The 23,905-nt window shown below is 35.3% G+C and overlaps 1 protein-coding gene across 4 annotated transcripts in view; it reads left to right on the top strand.

Moving 5' to 3' along the window:
- Nucleotides 1-216: 216 nt before the first annotated feature.
- The window catches only part of TMEM196 (transmembrane protein 196), a 53,196-nt gene continuing 29,507 nt past the window's right edge, over nucleotides 217-23,905 (top strand). For 2 of the 4 annotated variants that reach the window (XM_055272492.2, XM_055272490.2), the window contains exon 1: nucleotides 217-409. In XM_055272492.2, the coding sequence (XP_055128467.1) occupies nucleotides 245-409 (165 nt within the window). In that variant the 5' untranslated portion in view covers nucleotides 217-244. The remainder of the gene's footprint in view (nucleotides 410-23,905) is intronic. The other 2 variants (XM_055272494.2, XM_055272491.2) reach the window with 1 other exon arrangement.

Here is a 23,905-nt window from a genome sequence, read left to right on the forward strand (position 1 = left end):
GGAAGATCCTTCTACGATCCCTATCTGAACGTGCCAGGGGGTGGAGCAGCTCCTTTGCCTCTGGCCCAGCCAGGGAAGGTCTTCGTTTCTGGAAATCCAGCCCTTGTGGATAATGCCTCGCTCTTGAAGAAAGAAAAGTTTTGGGATCTGGTAGGGGGTGGAAGGGGTAAGGAGGATAGTGGAAGAAAAAAAGGTAGATGGTTGATTTCCCTCTCTGATCTGGAAGGAAGATGACCGAGGAAGGATGTGCACCAGCGGTCAGATTATCGGGAGCCTCTTGGTGCTCTCCGTGCTGGAGATAGGGCTGGGGGTGTCCAGCGTGGCCGTGGGGGCGGTCAGCTTCAGCCTGGCCCTCCGAGAGCACAAGCCGCAGCTCGGAGACTCGTCCCCGGTATGGAGCGGGGTGTGTGTACGTTGAGCCATTTCACTCTCTCTTTACCTCTTTACGGTGATGGTCAGGGTGCGCGCATTAGTCACTCCCTCCCTGGGAAACAAAATCATAAATCTCTGGCTTGCATGTAGGTTCATGCTGAAAAGCTATGCTTCTTTATATTGTCCTTTATTCGTTTTTTGTTTTGTTTTGTTTTGTTTTGTTTCCTTACTTGGGCTTAAGACCAAATTAAATGGCTTTGTTTAAAGGTGGGGGTGGGGGGTTAGTTTCCACTGGCTGATTCTACAAAAGGCTGCTTTGCCCAGTGGTGCTGTTTGGGAGGCGGGGGGAAGGGGGGTGTCACACCTGTCAAGGGCAGGCTCACTTAATCTTTTGTTCCTTCTACAAGGAAAATCAAAATAAGAGTGTTCCATCATTTTTTTTGTATCAGGGAACAAGCAGGGATAGTTATGCATTTATCCCTGGGCAATAATGCCCAAGGTGCACCAGAGGCAACACCAATAACAAAAAGAGAAATGTGGTGTGAGTGTGAAAGGAAGTTTGTGGGTGCATTTCATTCCAGAAAACATTGCTCTTAATTTTCCTTTGCTACATTTCTGATATTTCACCTCTGAAAACGCTTTTGTAAGTTCTAGACAGTAAGTTAGAAAAACATCAAATGGTAAGATGTGTAACAACATTCTAAATGGACAATAATTCTGCTTACAGAGTACCTAACTGCTCAGAGAAACTGTCATAGTTATCTCTAGGTCAGATGTCGGACTCAACAAGCTTCTTTTTTATTAGGATGAATCTCCAAGAAAGCCTTAGAGACCCATTTCTTCCACCAAGATTCAATAAAATAACTCAGCACCATTCCTAATGTGAATCTAATTGTGAAAACCAGTTTTTTCCTTCCTTCAAGCTATATACGTGTCATATACTTCTGGATGTCTAGCTTGATCCTACTTTTCAAGATAATTCAATAGAAAGTATTCTGTCACTGATAATCTGTAGCATGAGGTTTAACCATCATGGCTTAGTCACTTGAGCTTTAAGTCACTAAAAGAAAATGATTATTATGGAGTTCAAGAAAAATTATTCAAAAGTAATTCATTTTTGAAAGACGCTGTAACTTTTTTTTGAAACTGGCAAAATTTTCCTTTGGATAATTAGTTTTTATATATTTTTTCAGGTGAGATAAATGTTTTTAAATTGCAGAACTACAAAAAAGAAAAATAGTGTTCAATTCTAACATTGAATTCATCCAAGAATCCTTAGTTTGAATTCAATAATAAGTTACTATCAGTCCCCAAATAATTATCTTGCTCTTTGTCATGTAATTTTTGTCAATGTATATATTAAATTTGAGTTTGAAAGGATAAAGTCATCTTAAATCTGATAATTGTTCATTTTATATGTGGCAGTAATTATTTGGAGAGTTGTAGTTAATGTTCTTGTTTTTGTTGTTATTATATAAACAGAAATAACACTTTAAAACTTCATTGAACAACTGTCAAAATGAAGTGTAATGTCAACATTTAGGGAAAGAGGGAGAAAAGGTGATCTTATGATATCTTAATGGGGAGAAGCCTTAAATACTCTACAGCTCAATCCCCCCCCCCGAAAATTCAACAAATTGAGTCAATTAAGTTAGGTTTTCCCTAGATAATACTAAAGTATCCAGTTTATCTTTGAGAATTAAAAAATGGTTATGTTAGCTTAGTATCCTGTAAGAAAAAAATGATTAAATGTTTTTTCTTTTTCTCAGACTATTTACTATTATCTAGATGTGTATGTATAGAAAATGAAAATTTTGAATCACCTCATGGAAAAGCAAATAAGTCAGTCATATCTACATAGTCATTATAATAAAGAATTATTCCCTTTTTTAACTGGTTGTTTAGAGTGAGCAAAATTCATTTGGGTTTCTAGAACAACAGTTTTGAATTCTATTGTCTGATTCAGTAAAATCAAACAATACATCTGACTGAATGAATGGGTTTGACACCAGAATGCCCAAACAGTTGCTCACTTTTATAAACCCATTTAAAAAGTGAAATTTGTGAAGAAACAAATACTCAGTTGGGATCACTGTGTTTATTGAGTGACAGACTGGCTAAGTAGTTTCTAAATTATTTTGGGGAAGTCATTTATGGTACAGTCTCAACTACCTCAGTTTCTTCAATGATGAATTTATGTAGCCAATATTTGTAGAAGGCTTAGCATGTGAAAGGCATTTTACCATTTACTACCAATACTATAAAGATGAATCAGAGCACTGTCTTAAAAAAACTACTCCATAGTGGAGGAAACAAAATGGTGCATTACTAACTTTGCCAGCAATGAGAAATTAGAATGCAACTTCAGAGAGATACAAAGGCAAAAAACGGGGAGAAAGATTGGGGTGGTCAATGAAATGTCCGTGAAAGAAGTATTATTTTATTCTTGATCTTGGAAGTTTATCAGGACTTAGAATCAATGTACTGCAGTGTTAACTAATGCTTCACAGTGTGAGATCTGAAACCATACTACCTGGTTGCAAATTCCAGATCTACCACTTACTTAGCTGGGCGACTAGCCCAAGTTTCCTTACCTATAAAATGGGGTTGTTAAAAGGAACAAATTAAATAGAGTTGGCCCTCCCTATTCATAGGGGATTGGTTCCAGGGCGCTCCTGGTTACCAAAATCTGAGGATGCTGATGTCCCTTATGCAAAATAGTGCAGTATTTGCAATAACCTAGGCACATCTTCCAATATACCTTACATCATCTCTAGATTACTTATAATACCTAAAACAATGTAAATGCTATGTAAATAGTTGTTATACTGTATTTCCTTTGTATTATTATTGTTGTTGTATTGTTTTTTTTCCCAAATATTTTCAATCAGAGGTTGGTTTGTATTCATGGATGCAGGACTTGGGAATACAAAGGGCTGATTGTAATGTTCTTAGTAAAGTGAATGGACTGTAGTAAGCACTGAGCAAATATGAGCAGCTGATACTGAGTGCACAGACTGGTAGTGGAGGGCATGAGAAAAGAGAGTCTTTCAGTCAGCATAGATGAAGGCAAAAAACTGGGACAGGTTGGGTTGTGGTCCAGGAAGAGTAGGTTCTTCTATTTTTCTGGGGCTTAGGTGTGTAAGAGGAAGATAAGGATAGAAAAAGTGATTGGGGCCAGACCATAGGAGACTGTGTGCCAGTTTGAGGCGACAGATTTACTTTCTCATATTTCGAATAATAATAATAATACCCATTTTTACTTCCCCTTCCCAAAGTGATACTAAGGAAATGCAGAAGAAAGCTAGATAGAAAATTATTCATCTCTTTGCTAAATTATGAATTAAAAACCTGGATTATTTATAAATGCCAAATAAGATTTTATAATAATTAACCTGTCACAATACACGTAGTCTACAATCAAACTATATTTTGATTAGTGCTGTAAAACTCCTTTCAACACATTAATATCATTACTATAAGATTTCTGAATTAAATTTAAGTCAGTGGAAATAAAAGCTGCACTATAAAAGGATTATTTTTATATAAAGAGACCCTAAAATCATAAGCTTTTTATCTAGGACAAGTGCATTAAGGTTTTAAGCAACTGCTGCATTTTGATTTTTTGGCCCCGAACATGGAAATACAAAAAACTGAAAGATGGCTTAAAAATAAAGATAAGGCTTAAAATGTATGAGATGGATGCTTACACAGATTATTTCCAGGCACTATTTCATCTGATTAATCAGGTAGGGATGCTTCCCGTGATAAATTTTAAATATGGGCAATTAGAAGGAAAAATCAATTAACTATAATTTCATAGAGAAAGAAAGCTATAGGTGTCATAGCATTTTTGTTTCTTCTTGATTCTTTGTTATAGCTGATATGGTCATCTACAATGAAAGCACAAAATCAGAGACATAACTGTTAGATAACAATTAATAAACTATTGAGTAAAATGCCTTGGAAAAGATATAGTCATGTGAATTATAACTGATGTATCAGATTTATAAACAGGAAGTTAAATGGACAGAGCTCTGTTTCCAAGTTGCTGTGTGAAAGTCACTCTTCTCAGCCTCCAGTGCATCATCTATAATGGGAATGGACTGGGTTTAGTAGCACACAGATTTATAAATCCCTGAGAATTTTATTGCTGTAGGTAGAGATTTGGAAATCTAAAGATTCAAATAGTGGTATCCAGAATAAAATATGATGCTGAGTTTTATTTTATATATATTATGCTTAAATTCCATCCATCTATTAACATATCTGACAATATCCTGTAAAACTTAATTTACTAAACAAACTTTTCTAAGCCTAGTTCTCCCACATGTAAACCACGAGGTAGTATTTTTAAATATTTAAAAGTTTTCTTATCTAAATCATTTAATGTTTACAGGTTTTATTGCTTATTTTTCTGGAGCATATTTGATTTATACATTATATCTTTATCTGCTTAATATATCTGATGTTTTGCTTCAGCGAAATTTCCAGCATAGCCAACACACATACCTTTTATGTAGACTTTTGGTTTACCATGGCAACAACTCAGCCAATTGTAGGATTTTGTTGAAATTCACCTCTATACACTCTGATCTATATTATAGCAATCCAAATGAGGTGCTGTATATAAATTATAGCTGCTCCAAAGTATTATTTTTAATATTTAAGCTTTTTAAATATATTTAATAAAAAAGAAACAAAATAAAGTGAAAGAAACCCCTCAGTTACTGCAAATGCACACAATTTGAAACTAGTGTGTCTCTAACCAGGTAATACATCATTTTTTCTCCCAGATCAAGTACTTAACATAAGGGATTCATATCCTTTAGCATAAGATGAAAATGCTGCTCCTCTCCCCCAAAAAAATTACAAACGTGTTTTTATGCCCCATTTTAAAATTAACTGAAATTATACAAGTAATTTATAAATACGTTCAAAATGTTGTTCAAAGTTATAACTAAAGTCCTCTTCCCTACTCCCTCATCAAAATTAGGCACCATTATATTATTATAGTTTCACAGACATTTCTCCATGTAGAAAAAATAGTTTTGTTCTGGGCATATAAACCAATTTTCATCAAATTTTTGCATATAATAAAGCCCATTAAGGGATTCTGTAGAGCTCAGGTAAAGAATCTCTTTCTTATATGATTCATACTCTCATTTTCAAATGCTACTGATTATCCACTGGGCATAAGCAGTTGGATGATTGACAATCAGATAAGTTAGGCAAGCCAAACTTCTGGGAAATATAGTTATTATTCAGGGGGCCATACCATGCGTCAAAAGAGATATAAATATATGTTCATTTCTGGTGTAAATTGATAGTGGTATAATAGAAAATATGGTGAGTTTTGTCACATTTTTATTTATTTCATTAATTTCTTAGTCTAGATTCTGTTCACATGTAAATGGCACATACTGGAATTTCTATCCAAAGTCCATGACAAAATCTGCTTTGAGATTTTTGTTCTTATTCAAGGGTATAACTGGTCTTGAAGTCTTTGTCCTAAAAACATTAAGCGATAACTAATAATATTTGCATCAGTCACCTACTAATTGACAGTTTGCTTGATAGAAACATCTGAATAAAGTCAAACTTTTTAATTTGGACATTTTTGCCTAAAATACATCTTAGTTGTGTCTCTGTATTGCCTTAATTATGAGCCAGATTATCCAATGTGTACTTTGAATAGAACCAAACTATCTAATTTTTTATATATTCATTTGGTTTTCATGCAACAATTAATCATACTGGTAGATTAATCCACCCTGAAATGTCTCTCCTTGGCTTCAACAAAAGCTATAATAGATTTTGATGTGTGTGTGTGTGTGTGTGTGTGTATGAACTTGCACACACACACACGCAAACCAAAGGTGACCAAAGGTGAGAGAAACTGCAACAGTTTTTGGATCTGAACCATCATTTTACTTGTGAAGTGAACCAAATTTCATTTCGCCACTGCATTAAAAAAGTTATATATATATATATGTATGTATATATGATCCTATATTTATCATATATACAATATATATCATCATATATATATTATATATATATGATCCTATTCACACAAATAGAACTTCTGTACCTAAATAACTAGGTCCAGCATTGGTCTAAATATTTAAATTTGTCTTAGTAATCTAGAGAAATTTTCTTGCGGCCACTCTACAGATAGATGTTTCAACATGCAAATGGACAATGCCTTGATAATTAGACTCTCATTGAGCATATTTCTAGAAAAGAGAAAAAGAGAAGAAATTGTGTGACTACTTTCCTCTGTAATGTACAAAGCCATGCAGTCCTTATAACTGCAGATCTAATCTATATATACTTCATTAAAATTAAATGACAATCAGATTAGATTCATACATCTCACTCAATATAACTGTGTCAGTGGAAAAGTTTTATTTCTTCACCAAATCACAGTCTCATTATTCCTAAAAGGAGGAAAATATCAGTACCTATTTCAAGGAGTTCTTGCGAATCTCAGAAAACAGTGTTTCTAAAGCTGCTAGCTCTGGGCCTGGCATAGAGTAAGAGATCAGTGAGCATCAGCTGCTGCTTTCTCTCTGCTGGCCTGTGCTGCTCCTTGCCTGCCTGGGGTCTAGAGTCCACTAGTGATGCTCTGGCTCTCAATATTTCTCCCACACCTTTCATCAGCCCTAGTTTGACCCATTCTTTTTGTTTTCGTTGTTTCTGAGTAGTATGTATCTAGTTAGGTTTTGATTTAATTAGGATATTTACATTAGCAACTATGAAAATGTACCAAAATGTCTATATTAGAAAAGTTTCGTAAATATTTAGTCTAAAACCGAATGAGGAAACATAAAACACCTCTTCTTTTGTTTTTCTTTTGGAGTGAGACAGGGTGGTAGAAACTCTATCATAAAGATATTTGTTAATCAGATTAACAAGATAATTATATAAATTAGGCAAATCGAATAGTGTGAATATGGTGACCATTATTTATGCCATAAAACAAAGTATTCAAAAAGCATTTAGAACTATGTAAATACTTGTTGAAAAGTGAAAGTACAAATTAACACATCTAATAAAGATACTTAATATCTTAGAAACTTGAACTGCCTGAAGAGTAGCTTTACAAGCCATATTTATTACATGATGTATTATTCACAGATACCTCAATTAAATACCTAGATTTCAATAATGACTATTATAACCTTAACTGGTGCCCATGATTTATTAGTACCAATAGTAAAACCCCCAAGAAGCAACTCTAAGTTCCATTAGTTCATAATCTATTGTTAAATATTGAATAAAATCATGTGGTCAAGGCAAAAAGAAAATATTAATGGTTAGATAAATAGATCAACTTGGGAGATAGAGTGCCCTGATCTATTTACCCTATAGAAATAATTCTAGACATGATTTATTAATAGTTAACTGATGTCCAGATGCTTCCATATGTATTATTATTTCTAATTTTAACAACTTTGTGAAAAATGTGGTATTTTATAAAGTTTAAGTAGAAAAAGGAACTTACCTAGGGTCCACTGTTATTCAATCAGCTTAGTCAGTACTTTAAGTCACGGCAATACTGTTTCAAAGTCTGTACTTTTTCTATTGTGTGTTGTGTGGAACTTTGGAAATTTTCATGAAAAAGTCTTTCACTGAGGCCTGACCTCATTATTTGCTCCCCACCCTTGAATACATGGACCTGGCAGGATGTCTTAAAGGCTAAGTCCCAATCATTCTTTTTATCTATTTTCCAGAAGAGACTAGCACAGTCAATCAATCAACAAGCACAACCCCCATGTTACCAAAAGTTTGCATCTAAGATATAGGACCGAAATTGTTCCTGCCATTAAGGCTTAAGCCTTAGTGTTGGATTACGAATCTCAAACTATCCTTCAATATTATGAGGTCTGGTCAGTATAGCACGTGACAACAAATTTAAACAGAGTTCAAAATAAAAGGTATAAGCAAGAGATCACTTTCTCTTCATCTAAGCCTTGGAGACAGAATAGGTTTCCAGTGGGCAGAGGAGGAAAAGTGTGCAAAGCAAAACTATTAACATTTGTAAAGTCATGGAGAAGAGGTAAAGGCAATGAAATGGGGTTTTTGTGGGGCACTGAGGATATCAGCCTTGTTAGGGCGAGACATCTACATGTAAAAACTGCAAAATGAAGATCTGCCTCATCTAAATAAGATGGTACCAGTCTTGCAAAGGTCCTGAAAGAATGCCAAGACTGGTCTGCTCTTGATACCCTACCAGGCTTGGAGAGCTCTACAGGGCAGAACTTGACAATTGTGAGGTCAAGGCAGTTAAGCCCAGGCAATGCTGCTCAATTTCACAGCAAAATGCCAGCTGGGTTCTGAGACGTACATCCTGGATCAAAAGAAAGACTTGAGGAAATTCTTGAAATTGAAGAAAATGTAAATTTACCATTACAAATCTAACCACATTTTCAAGTGTCATTCCTGTTGATGGTAGATTTTTAAACTTGTAAGTTTCTTATGTTCAGTGAATCTCACAGCTGGCTGGCATATAAAAATAGAAATTTGTGCATTTAATTGGAGATATCGGCATAATACAAAGAAGTGAGAATAGGTTTGGGAGCTATTAAGATCTGGGTTCATATCTTACCTCTAGCACTTTTTAATTGTTTAGGCTTGAGTGAGTTACATTGTCTCACTGAACAATCAGTTAATTCATCTGCAAAATAGAAATACTACCACTTATCTCATGGAGTTGTTCTAAAAATTAAATGTGATATTTATATTAAAGTATTCAATATACACATTAGATATTTAAAAACCATGTCTGACCCACAACAATGGGATGCATGTTTGTCATTTTTCTGGAAAATCTATAATCTGTGTGTGGTTTCTATTTGTTGTTTATAGACACATTTATTTTTATACATTTATGAAGAGGATCTTGTTGTAAGACCATTGATGAAATTGACCTTGGACTCTAGGCTTGCTAACATTTAGGTCATATACCCTCTCTTAGAAACTGTTTACTCTACATAACTGATTTTGTTCCTTAGTAATGGTTGTGATTTGGTGTGCATGTTCCAGAATCCCAGGAATAATTGTTTTAGATCAATGTTGGAATACCAAGGTATAATTTTTGTTTGTTCTACCAAACAGAGACATGTTTGATTTTCTTGTTATATTTGGCAGGGTTTTTGGAATTCTTAGTTGCCTTCTTTTTAAATTTGTACCCTGCCAATTATTTTTCCATATGGATTATTCTGAGGAATTAAAATAATATCAATGATGTTAATAATAGCAATGGCAGCTTATGTTTATAATAAATCACATTGCCCAAGAAATCCAACTGCTTTCATTACACCATTTATCCCAGCAGATAAATTTATTCACTTAAGGGATGAGAGACTAAAGGATTTAGGATTTAGTGATTTAAGATCAGAAAGTGAAACCAGTAACAGAAGTAGGATAAAAATCAAAATCACCTAAAGAGAGAAATACATGTACGAGTCTGTGTGTGCACACCCAGGCACAGAGAAGGTAAAAAGATAAGCAATTCCTAAGAAAAAGTTGGTAATTGTCATCAATACACAATTTAAGCTGCATTTAGGCTGCTATTACCCTGACGTGGGGGCAAGTTCCTAATGCCATGACATTCTGTGCAGCTATGTTTGTTTCCATAACTGGCTAGCTTTCAGAAACCACTATGCATGTTGGATGAACATTCATCTGTTGTGTTGGCAATTCTTGGGAAGAACATAACTTCCATTCTTTAATCCCCTAGGGTCACTGGCTATTTTCAAATATGTAAGAACAGGTCACAAATCAGACTCAAAGCTGGCACAACTCAAGGGAGTAATTTTTTTTCTTTCTCCTTCACTAAATTTATCATCTACATTTTAAAGCCTATTATAGTTTCCACATGTTTCAAGTTGTGAGCTTTATATTTGAATGTTGTGCTAAGCTATATCCAAGTACACTGTAGTCATATTTGATATGAAAGAATCTTAAACATAAAATGTAAGCAAAATGATGTAAGTTGGAATAACCTACATTAATATAAAACTACTTAGTTACATAAATATGCTTATTAAATTGTTATTATGAACTACATAATACAGAGATTCTGCACAAGCATATAAAAAGTCTAAGCTACTGCAGTAACAAGAATATTATTGATAACATTATCCATACATTGATGCTTAATATTAATCACAATCCTTTTTACTTCCCTCTAGAAGTAATCACTATTATAATGGTTTATATGAATTTAATTTAAAAATTTATTTATTTATTATATTTGACTAAGATAACACAAATTTGAACTCCAAAGAGAAACTCTTCTGATTTTTTTACTACTATCTATGAGACGGGTTTTCTTTTGTTTTAAGAGCCTATGTGAAAAATGACTATAACTAAGATTTATTTAGAAAAATGACATTTAAATATACTGCAAATTCAAAGTTCCCCTTATATAAAATTCACAAGTTTGGTTATGATTTTTCTGTCACTTTTGAAGCAGAAACAGCTCTAACACCTAAAAGCCTTATTTACTTAGCATGCTCAAAATATTCAAGAGATAATTTTTTAAAAAAGAAAAAACTATCACAAAACAGAATTGGAATAGAACACAATGCATAATGCATTAAAAACAAGAAAGATTCATTACATGAACACTGAGAGGGAGATGTGAAGAAATTGCATTCTGAGAATTAAGGCTGATTTGTTCTGTGCACCGAAAGATTTCGGTCCTAGGCCAGTTTGAAATTTCTGAGATTTTTTTGGACTTGGATTTATTTAGAAGTGTGTGCATGCGTGTTAGCTACATGCTATGTCTGGTGATTTCGTCCGAAATTTATTCTTAAGTTCATCTTTCTTTCAGTTACTTTAGTCTCTGAAAAGGTTTCTGTCACTACCTGATGTGCATCTTCATTTAACACCATGAAACTATTCTTTCCATCTCTCTCAAGTGCTTCTGGTTTAATTTCTGTTTGCTATAGTTGCATCTTATCTCACCTGGTCTGCTAAGCCACCAAGATGGCTGCTGTTAATGGAGGAACACCTTATCACATAAACGTGTCTCTTGTACATTTTATCATCTTGGGATTTTATTTTTCTATGAAGTTGATTACATGTGTGAGAGGTTATGTCTCTTTCGATAAAAGATGTACATTACCCTTTTCCAGTTAAACTGATGGTGAAATTTTCTGTAGTGGAAGAAACACGGTGTATGGAACTATATTCTTTACATTATTTCAGTCCTTCATTATAGTTTAAAAAATAAGAAATTAGTTTGAGCTTAAGGAAAAAAGAACGTTGCATAATTAGCAGGGTTTTCCATTGACTAAGAAAAGAAAGAAATATAAATAGGAAGATGGAAAGTGGCTTCTTTTGAAGATGTACACTATGCTAAAATTGCAGAACTGGGAGAGGGGAAAGCTGAAAGCCAAGACCACTGAGGAGATCTGTAAATCTAATAAAGGCAAGGAGGGCTCAGGGATCTGGATTGTGAGCCCAGGGAGTGGGACCCGCAGGGATTAGGCTTATGAAGATGGGGCCAAGTCAACGTTGAGGTCAATGGCAATAACATTTGATGGGCCTTAACTCCGTAGTCCACACTGGGCTGGGATGAGACAAAAGAGGAAAAGACAGCGTGATGTGGAAGAAAGCTCTGCGGGACTCCGGGAGCACAAGCTTCTGTTGTCACTCTCATGAGCCACCCGCTTACTCTCCTCGGTTCTCTTTCTTGTTAGATTTAGTGAACAAATATTGATTCCATGGCTACTGTGTTTTATGTTGTGATTTTGGTCCTGAGGGTCTAGCAGTAAATAAAATAACCATAATCCCTGATCTTCTGATGCTTAATTCAAAAAGAAATATAGACAATGAGTAAGTAATACACAAATTAAAATTAAAGATTGTGCTATGTTAAACAGGAAAATAGGCCAGGCGCAGTGGCTCACGCCTATAATCCCAGCATTTTAGGAGGCCGAGACAGGCAGATTGCTTGAGGCTGGGAGTTTGAGACCAGCCTGGCCGACATGATGAAACCTCGTCTCTACTAAAAATACAAAAATTAGCCGGGTGTGGTGGCATATGTCTGTAATCCCAGCTACTTGGGAGACTGAGGAAGGAGAATTGCTTGAACCCAGGAGGCAGAGGTTGCATTGAGCCAAGATCATGTCACTGCACTCCAGCCTGGGCAATAGAGTGAGACTTCATCTCAAAAAAAAGGAAAATATATAGGCTTATGAAGAATATAAATAACTTTCTTAACAGTGGGAAAATCAGGAAAGCATCTCTGAGGAAGCAATATTTTCTCAAGAATGATGAGGCATTAGTCAGACATAGAGAGGGAAGAGCATTGTTTCATGCAGAGGAATAGCATGAGTAAAGATGCTGAGATAGGAAAGCTTTGGTGTGTTTCAGAAACTGAATGAAGTCCAGGGTGACTGAAGTATGACCTGAGGGGGAGGAGGTAGAAGGCATTGTGTGAGATACTGAGCCTAATAGGGGTAAAAATTAGACCTTTATATACAAGCCACGACATTTAGATTTTTCCCTAATTATAAAAGGATCTATTGAAAACTTTTGAGCAGGAAATGGACAAGATTATAAAGGTCATTCTTGTTTTCAGTTTTGAAAATATATTGATGTCACACAAGAAGTCACAGGTGTAGTTAGGAGGCTACTAAGATGTATGATACAATGGTTACTGCAATGAAAGCAGAGGTGGTAAAAAATAGAAGCACAGATATTTACTTGATAAGACCTTGTGTTTTGTGTTCAATTTTATGCCATTATAGAGGGGATGTGTTAAGAATAACTAACAGATTTTGAGATCAAGCAAATGATAGAATCGAGTTTCTGTTTAGTCTTTTGAGAAGCAGATAATCAGAAACGAGAAAAACTCTGTGTGCATGTGTGTGTGTGCGTGCATGTGTGTGTGTCTGGTGTAGGATGGGAGATCAAGAATCTGTTTGTGACTTGTGAAAGTAGAGATGCTTGTGAGATATCAATATAGAGAGATGCTGTGGACTGTTAGATAAATAGGTCTAGGGTTCAGAAGAAAGGGCTGTGCTAGAAATATCAGTGTGGGAGTAATTAGTAAATACAAAATATTTTTAAGGTCATATGTTTGGTTGACACCACCCAAATAAAGCTTTTAGTTACTATAATATTTAGAGAATGCATAGAAATGAGGAACCAGAAAAAAGGTACTGAGAAGTTTGGCCAGAGAGATATGCTGAGGACCAGAAGAGTGGTGTAAGAAAAGACGGACGGACAGACTTCCTTGTAAGATGAAGGCTGAAACATGGCGGTCATTGTTTGCTTTTCCAAGAGTAGCTGAAGTAAGGTAATGGGAATACAAGCCAGGCTAATGTGTGCTGAAAACATAATGGGAAATAAGAATCTAGAAATTGTAAACAAGAGGCTTAGTTGTGAAGGGAGATGCGTTCTGTGTAGAGATAGAGCAATAGACTTTGGAGTCAAGGAAGTTTTCTGTTTTTAGGGGAGATTTTGGAACATGTTTACATGCCAATGTGAATAATGGGGTACAAAGGGAAAAAATAAATATGTAAAGAGAAGAAGTATTTGAGTAGGTGAAGGGTAATTGGATTTGGAGCTAAAGGGGGAGTTTTTTTATTAATTCTCATCTTTGTCTATTGTAAAAAAAGAGAGAGCAAGTCAAGTATGAGTGAAGATGCAGGCTAATGTATGACTAAGTCAAGTATGAGTGAAGATGCACATTAAATGGCCAATGCAGAGAGGAGTCTTGGACAGCTTCTGCTTTTTTGTGTAGCCTGAGACTCCAGCAGTCAATAGCCAAGGGTAAAGAAGAGATAGAATTCTGAGTACATGTGCACTGAAAGCATCATTAAAATGTTTTCTCTTCCTATTGGTTGAGAATTATAATTGAGTCATGCAATGAACTAGATAGAGATTTAGAAATAATTTATTCTAAATTCATCATTTCACAAATAAGTAAACTTAAGCCAGAGAATCAGCATAGCTGGCTAGCTGTAGAACTAGGACCAGAGTCCAAATCATCTATTTTTTTATTCAAACATTATTTCTACAGATGACCCAAAATATTAACTATCCTTAAAATAATCTTTCAACCAAAAGGAAAATGCAGTTATCTGGCCACTACCCAAAACTGAACAGGAATGATCCCAAATTATTGGCAGTGCTAAACCATAATGGAAATATAATTAGTACGTTAACAGATTTCAGGGGTTTCTACCTGTTTGGAAGTTTCAAAGAAATGGCTTTCTACACCAATTTTGGCATCTTTTCCATGGTGCTTTTCCAGACCAACTGAGAAATGGAAGCTAATTTTTAGAAGCTAATAGTTTCCAAACCAACAAGAGCTATTGATCAATTTGGATAAGTAAGTGAATTGCCTTCAAGAAGATTTTTTTAAAAAACAGAGTCCAAAGCTCATTTATCAAGCAGTGAACATTCAAAACTTTGGACTGGAAATGTCAAAGTCATTAGGCTATTAACATTTGCTATCTGAGCATTTTCTTTTTAATTCAAGTATATATGAATTAAAATTTATAAATTTACTACACCATTTGCCTGGAGTTCTTAGTAAAAAAAAAAAAATATATATATATATATATATATATATATAAATGCTTCATCCAACACTATTTTAAAAGATAAATGCCTTTTAATCATGCTATATGTTTAAAAAGGTAACCGTTTTAATGCTTTTATTTTTAACCATGGGTAGAGTACAGCATATTTACTAGTGATGGGGTGGGCCGTTTTCTAATATGAAAGTAAGAAACTAAAATATCATTATAAAAGACAAGCAATATTAATTAACTTTATATGCCAATCACTTATAATTAAAATATTTTCTCAAAGGATCAGTTATTTTGGAGAAAAAAAAGGAGTAACTTTAACTCATGATTTTGCTAATGTCTTTTCAGCTCCAGCCAAGCTATCTCACTAAACCTCTTAGACCCTCAGACCTTCAGAATAGTCTCTTAGAGGGGACATGAAGGTTTATAAAATACTAAGATGAAAGCATTGACTGGGCATTGTGGCTCATGCTTGTAATCCCAGCACTTGGGAGGCCAAGGCGGGTGGATCAATTGAGGTTAAGAGTTCGAGACTAGCCCGGTCAATATGGTGAAACCCCATCTCAACTAAAAATACAAACAAACAAACAAAAAAACAGCTGGGTGTGGTGACACGCACCTATAGTCCCAGCTACTTGGGTGGCTAAGATGACAGAATCGCTTGAACCTTGGAGCAGAGTGCAGTGAGCCAAGATTGCGCCACTGCACTCCAGCCTGGGTGACAAAGTGAGACTTCATCTCAAAAAAAAAAAAAAAAGTATCTACTGCAATATAAGATGCAAGTTTTGGAGATATTACACTATAAGTTATCAGAAAACTTATGCAGGTAAAAAGCAAACCGCCTTTAGAGCTAATATAGGAAGACATTGTATTTTCTGAGTGATAAGATATTTGGGAAGAAACTTGTCTTTTCTTGACTTGTAGCCATTACTAGAACTGTGCATCATCTAGCCTTGCGTGGTCAAATGTAGTAGCCAATAGCCACATGTGGCTATTGAGCACTTGAAGTGTGGCCAGTCCGGATTAAGATGTGCTTTACACTATTCACAATAGCAAAGACATGGAATTAACTTAATTGCCCATCAGTGATAGACTGGATAAAGAAAATGTGGTTCATATATACCTGGGATACTATGCAGACATAAAAAGGAATAAGATCAGGTCTTTTGCAGGACATGGATGGAGCTGGAGACCATTATCCTCAGCAAACTAACACAGGAACAGAAAACCAAATACCACATGTTCTCACTTATAAGTGAGCTAATGTCTTTTAATAAGAACTTTTAATAAGAGCTCACTTTTAAAGTGAGTTAATAAGACATTAGCTCACTTATAAGAGAGCTAAATAATAAGAACATATGGATTCATAGAGGGGAACAACACACACTGGGGCCTTTCAGAGGGTGGAGGATGGGAGGAGGGAGAGGATCAGGAAAAATAACTAATGAATCTAGGCTTAATACTTGGTTGAGGAAATAATTTATACCACAAACCACCATGACACAAGTTTACCCATATAACGAACCTGCACATGTACCCCTGCACATGTAACTTTTAAAATAAAAGTTTAAAAAACAAAGATGTGCTGCAGGTAAAAAATACACACTAGATTTCAAAGACTGAGTATGGAGAAAAAGAATGTAAAATGTCTCAAGTCGTTTTATGTTGATTACATGGAAAAACGACAATACTTCTTATATGTTAGGTTAAATAAACTACATTGCTGAAATCCCCCTTTTGATCTTTTAATGTAACTACTAAAAAGAATGGTTATATATGTGGTTTGCATTTGTGGCTTACATTAGATTTCTATTGCATAGCTTTTGTCTGAATACATTTTTTTTTTTTTTGATCAAAAGAAATGAGTAGCTTGTCAGGAAACTTCATGCTTTTTTTTTTCTTTTTTTTTTTTAATACAGTCTCACTCTGTTGTCCAGGCTGGAGGCTGGAGTGCAGTGGCACAATCTTGGCTCACTGCAACCTCTGCCCACCAGGTTCAAGCAATTATTGTGCCTCAGCCTCCTGAGTAGCTGGGATTACAGGCCTATGCCAGCATGCCTGGTTAATTTTTATATTTGTAGTGGAGACAGGGTTTTGCCATGTTGACCAGGCTGGTCTCAAACTACTGGCCGCAAGTGATCTGCCTGCCTCAGCCTCCCAAAGTGCTGGAATATAGGCGTGAGCCACCATGCCTGGCCTCATGTTTTCTTTTGCTAAGACATTAACTACAGATGAGGAAAGTCTTTAAGACAATTTGTGTTATTTTTTGGCATATTCATAAACTGGAAAGGCAGAATTGGCTTATTTGCCTTGTAGTGACACCAGAAACAGGTGTTACAGTACAGCATTTCTCAAAATGAACCCTTAAATTATTTGTACTCATGACACAATACTTTCAACCTTATTTTTTTTTTTTTTTTGCTAGTAAAATCAAAGTCTCTCTGTTACTTTTTGTTAGTGGGATTTCAAGTATAGTATAATCTGGCAAGTACCAACAGTGTTCCAGGCAAGGGAAAACTATTTCCCACTTCTCCCACTGAACGGAAATTCATTCACTCATCGATCTATTCATCACCAAATATTCACTGAAATTTTTGTATGTGCAGGTCTCATGTTAGTGATAAAGGTTTAATATATATTTTAATAGCAGTCAACCAGGAGGAGTTTCAAACCTTTTGCAATGACAGATATATAATTAATGATTACCAAAAAGTATGATCAGGGCATCAGTGTTAAAATATGCATTAAAACAATATTTTGTTAGATTTTGACTAAGAATAAGTAGAAAGGTTAAAGAAAGCATCACAAATAAAGTTAATAACTGCACTGAATCTTGATGTTCAAAAAGAAATTTTTCACATGGAAGGAGGAAAATAAACATTTATTAACAGCTGCCATGTACCATAACCCAAGATTGAGCACTTTCACATGAATTGTCCCTTTAAGACCATAGTTACAGGATATTAATATTAGTCTCCTTATTCTTATAAAAAGAATGGAGAGAATTATTTTATTATAAATAATATGTGCTGTATCAGCTGTGATTTTCATCATGGTAGACACCGAAGAAATGCCTGCTAAAAATGAGTGGGAAAAAATAGGGTTATATACATTCGTGATCAGAAAATGTCAGAGCTGGAAGAGATTCACAATTTCATGTGATCCAACTCCCTCTTTTTGAGGATGAAGCCCAGAGAATTAATTGACTTGCTTAAGGTAAATAAAAAACAAAGGAAGACAGAATCGCCACCTAGGGGTTCTGTTCTGAATTGAAGAACTTTTTTTTTCTTTTTTTTTTTTTTTTCTTCTTATAGTTCATGGCCACAAGTAGTTAGTTGACAAGCTTTTAGCCCATGACTACAGAAAAGAATTTCATCAAAACCTGCACTCTGGCAACAACACAGTTCAAACCATGCTCATGATTTATTGCAAGCTTTCAGATTACTTGTAAAAGATTCCCGTCTGTATTCTACTGATTAGAGTTGTAATTATAATATTAACATTTAATCATATTCTCTTTTTGGAAATTCTGATGATTTTTTTCATCTGCTTTCCTAAATATTGGTTTCTTTAACAGGACTGATATTATCACGGTACTTCTGGTAATACAAAGCTTCGATATATACTGGACCCTAGAGCTCTCCAGTGAATCAATTTGACAAATAATTATTGGGCTAACTTTGAATGAAGCACTTGACTGAGAATTTGAAGATAAATAATACACTGGACTCTGGATCCAAGGGATTTAGAGTTGTTAGAAGAAACATACTCGCAAACAATAATAGCCAGCGAGCACTTGAAGTCTTCCAAGTGACTTATACCTACAATTTTATTTAACATTTCCAGCTATTCTATGAGGTGTACACTGTTATGCATCTCAGTAAAGAGGAAAGTGTGGAAAAATAAGTAACTTTCTCAAAGCCACACAGCCAGAAAATGGCAGAGCCATGATGCAAACCCAGTCAGTATGACTCCAGAGTAGTCATTCTTTATCGCTAAGCTACACTACCTCCTACTCAATCCACATAAATATAGTTCAATACACAATAAAGTGTATGCAGATCCTGTGGATGCACAGGGAAGGTGAAGGTCACAGATGACTTCATGAAAGATGTGCCTTCGGTGGCAAACCTGGAAAAACGAAGTAGGGAGAGCTTGAAAAGAGAGGAGGAGAGATATTCCAAACTCGTGGAGGCAAGGCCTATGAGAGCTTGAGAATGGCAGAGAGTGTTGGTTTCTAAGCACAGAATGAACAGAAAGCAGGGAGCTTGAAGAGGTAGGCTTGGTCCAACTATGACAAACCTGAGTATTAGACTATAGGATTTGAAGCCTGCTTCTTCAGAAATGAACAGGTACAAAAAATGTTGTAAAAGGTTTTGAGGATAAGGGTGACTAGAATCAATTTATTTTAAGAATAATCACCTAGGGAGTGGTGTGAAGAATTAGAGGCAGGGGGATTATGTATGCCTTTAATATTAAAATTAAGAGTCAGAATGAAGGGAACACCAAGAGCAATGGAATTATGTGAAAAACTATGGAGGCACATTCAACAAGACTTCATGGGAGTCAGGCTTTTAAAAACATGGTCTGAAAAGATTGGCAATTAAGTCTGACTTTCTGCCTGGGTTAAAGAGAATAAATGTGTGCCGAGATCAGAAAAACCAAAATGAAGGCAGGTTTGGGAAGGGGTAAGAAAATGAGTTTAGATAAGTTGTACCTCTTTCATTTATTCTGAGTGGGAGTAGGGTGCTGGTGGTGGTTGTAACATAGAATAAAAAATAGACTTCTCTTTAACGTGCTTAAGAGGTAGTAACAGAGATAATAAACATATAAATATTTATGAGTCAAAACGTAATAAGCCCCATAAAAAAGATACTATGAGAATTAAGAAAAAAAGATGGGATTTTATCTGAGCAGAGAATTTCAGATGGACCCCGGAGAATAGTAAGAATAAGAATAAAACTGTCCAAGAAGAGAAGTGGAATATGCAAAAAGGGATAAACTGAGAGTGTACAGAATAATTTAAGTGCACTTTGGCTGTAGAAGATCCACAGTAGACCAGTTGTCAAATTGGCTTGGAACCATCCATTTGGGCCCTGATGCCAGGCCAAGAAATTTGGAGAGACATTGATTTTAAAAATTGAACAAAAAGGCCGGGCGGGTGGCTCATGCTTGTAATCCCAGCACTTTGGGAGGCCGAGGCGGGTGGATCACGAGGTCAGGAGTTCGAGACCAGCCTGACCAACATGGCGAAACCTTGTCTCTACTAAAAATACAAAAATTAGCCAGGCGTAGTGGTGCACGCCTGTACTCCCAGCTACTCGGGAGGCTGAGGCAGGAGAATCGCTTGAATCTGGGAGGTGGAGGTTGCAGTAAGCCAAGATCGGGTCACTGCACTCCAGCCTGGGTGACAGAGCAAGACTCCATCTCAAAAAAAAATAAAGAAAGAAATACATAAAATTAAATTTTAAAAAATTGAACGAAAAAATAAGGCACTAATAAGGCCCCAAAAATCATGCTAGGAATGAACTTAGAGTGAGTGATATGAGAGAAACTAAAGACAGGGAGACTTGCTCAAAAGCCCTTAAATAATCCAGTTAAGGGCTGGTGAGGCCTTGAATAAAAGAATTTCACTGTGGATATAAAAGTAATGGCACACAGTAATTAATGTGATGAAAATGACATAGGAGGAGAGGGGAATCAATAGTGTCTTTGAGTTTTGAGAAAACAGTAATAAGAGTAATAGACACAGGAAAAGTGGTGAGTGGAAACAGGGTTGAGATTCATGTTTTGAGTCTGAAGCTGACAATGTAAGTCTAGATCTGTTTCATTAACTGCTGTGCATCTGGCTACATGCACATTGAATTGCAAAATGATTGTAGGCTGAGTTAAACTAGACATAAGCTTTTATGATGACCAACATCTTATGTTATTCTTTAGTTTCTTGGAGCATCGACCCAATCTGAATATAACATTATGCTTTAAAACATGACATTCAGAGACAAGTATGATTGGTAGCATTTCGAAGACTTCCCTTGGAGTAAACAGAAATTAATACACAATTATTTTCCAGAAGACAGTCCACTTATGATCCTTGAAATCTTGTTAATTGTAGCTTAGTGTATTAGGGACAGAGGTTGCAGAGAACAATGGTACTCAAATCCCTGAGTATATATATATTGGTGTGATGTAGGAAAATCTGCCTCCATGGATGAGGAAACATGAGTATTCTGAAACAAACATACACACAGTCTTGGTACAAGGGAAGATCCTTTAAGAAAAATAAAAGTACAAAATATTCTTTATAATTCTGTTAGGAATTCTGACACTGGTCTGTACCCATCAGATGCTCAAAAGTTATAAAATTTTAATAATTATTATTAACAGCTCCATCTATTTATAGTTTATTGGACATTAGAAATATACCAAAAATATCACAAGCATTATCACATTAATATTTTTAACAGCACTTTTAGATAAGTATCAGCATACTTGCAGGAGTACATCCATTTTACCAATGGGAAAATTGAGAGTCAGAGACTTTCATTAGCTGCTATAAGTCCCACTTGATTGTGACACAGCCAAATTTACAGCACATGTCTGTCTGACTCCAAAGTCTGTACTCTTGACCATTGTGTCATACTTTTAAGCCTTGGTTCTAAAGAGCAGTGCTGGTTTTATATTCCAGACCTTTGTGGACAGCACCTATCAATTAACCTTTTCCCAGAGTGAAAAATGTCTGGAGCATAAATGCGGTTCCACTAGTGCTTCAGAAACTAGCAGCTCAACATGAAAAGCCATTGCAGATACCTCTCTCCCCTGTATAGTTGCATTGTGTTAGCTGATGCAGAATCATCTTGCTATCTATCTTGTCAAGGGAGAGGAATTATTTTCTCTTCCAATATTTATATTTCTTCTTCATATGGTTTAGTGGAAAAATCATGCCATTCTGCATCTTCCTATTTCTGCTCTAACAAGAAATATATAAAATAAAAATAATCATGACATCCTTTATTTCTAATCAGAGAGTCTTTCTAGTCTTTCCTCAGCAATGAGGGAAAAACTTTGAATGCATTACATTTTTAACCATTCCTCTTAACTTGGTCCACATATTACAGTTACTCCTTTACAGATACCTTTGGAAACAAAACACTTTTCAAGGAAATAGCATTGGGGAATTACAAATTTTAAAGCCAATATTTTAAAAGATATAATAATATATGATTGTTCTTTTTCAGATATTCTGAAGGTATATTTTTGGTGTAGATTGTGCAAGATTCACTCTATTTCTGAAGGAATGATGTTATTTTTATTAAGTTCTGTAAAAGGATAGAACTGCCTATAAAGGAAATAAATTGCATAATAAATGGTACTTGTTTATAGACTGCTAAGCATTGTAGACCCCATATATTTTAATCTCTGTTGTCCTATTTGGGAGTAGAAAATGGCCTGGTCTCGGTAAAGACACCAGAGGACCACTGCTCAAAAATATTTACAACCCCAGAGCAACTTTTCACCAGCTTAAGGCTGACATGTGTTAAGGAGTTCTTGTGAGATACAAATATCTGTAAGGACATAATAATGATTAAAGACCTCAACTACTCGGAAATTTGCTAAAAAGAATCTTCTTCTGACTAACAGAAAAAGGTCTTCCAATTTATTCATTTGCATTGTAGCTTCATTTTTAACTGCCAAATAATAATTGTATATATTTATGGCTACAATGTGATGTTTTGATTGTTTTGATGTATGCTTACATTGTGGTATAATTAAATCAAACTAAGTAAGATATCCATCATTTGCATACTTATCTTTTGTGTGTGTGACAAGAACATTTAAAATCTACTCTTTTAGAGCAATGGGAAGTTTTGCTGACTCTTAAAGAGACAGAAAGACAACAGAACGTTTAGGAGAGAGTGATCATGAAAATGGCTGAGAAGCTAGGGCATGTTTTTCCTAGGGGAAGATACAGGGTTAATGGTGCTCTTGTCTTAATATGTAGACAATGGGTAGACATGCTGGGGATAAAATCTTCAGGCTTAATGAGAGAGAGAACTTTCTAACAATCAAAGTCATTTAGGATATAAAAGGCTGCCTTTTTAATGGAAGAGATGGATCCTAAACTGTGAAAACTTGTCAAGCAAGGAATGAGAGTAGTATAGTTATGCCAGACAAGTTATGATTGCGGGCAAGTTAAGATTGCATAACTCACTGACACTCTAATTTCCACTGCAGCAGGCTGAGCTTAGCCTCAATATGCAGGAGAATTGTTTGTGAGTTTTGTGTATTTGGAGGTACGAATTGTGAGTAAGGGAAATAAAGGAGAGAACGAGAATAGATGAGAAAAATCTGGAGGAGTTGTTAATGAATACAAGGCTAACTTACAAAAAGCCTTGTTCTCCTTGCATTGAAAGAGATGATGGATATGTTCATTTGTTCCACTATGGTAAGCATTTTATTATCTATATGTATCCCATAACATTATGTCCTATACATTTAAATATACACAAAAAAAAATTATTTAAAAAAAAACCAGAACGTTCCAGGACATTTAGCATTGCTCTGGGTTATTAGCAAGGGTGTCTGACATGCACACAAAGCAAGATGAAGGTGTTTTCCCACTTGAATACTAATTTTGTGAATGCAAATCCCACCCACTTTATAGGTTACATGCTAAATGGATGCCTTTTGGGGAATCTGTGACTTAATTCAAATGAATCATTCACAGTAGGAACTTAAGCCAAGTGAGGGAAATATTTTGATTGGCTCTCTCCATATCACGTGTTATAAGTAGGTCTTCCTCCACTTCTAAGAAGGGTGGCATCTCTTGGTTTATTTTTATCTTATTCATATATTAACTCCTATAAATGTAAAAGCAATAGACCAATGGCCTAAATAAAGTTATCAGGACAAATTTATGGAAATATTATACTTAGTATCCTATTATTTTTTACAAGTTTACTGTAAAGAAT

Source organism: Symphalangus syndactylus, chromosome 3 (assembly GCF_028878055.3).
Source record: "Symphalangus syndactylus isolate Jambi chromosome 3, NHGRI_mSymSyn1-v2.1_pri, whole genome shotgun sequence".
Taxonomy (NCBI): Eukaryota; Metazoa; Chordata; class Mammalia; order Primates; family Hylobatidae; genus Symphalangus; species Symphalangus syndactylus.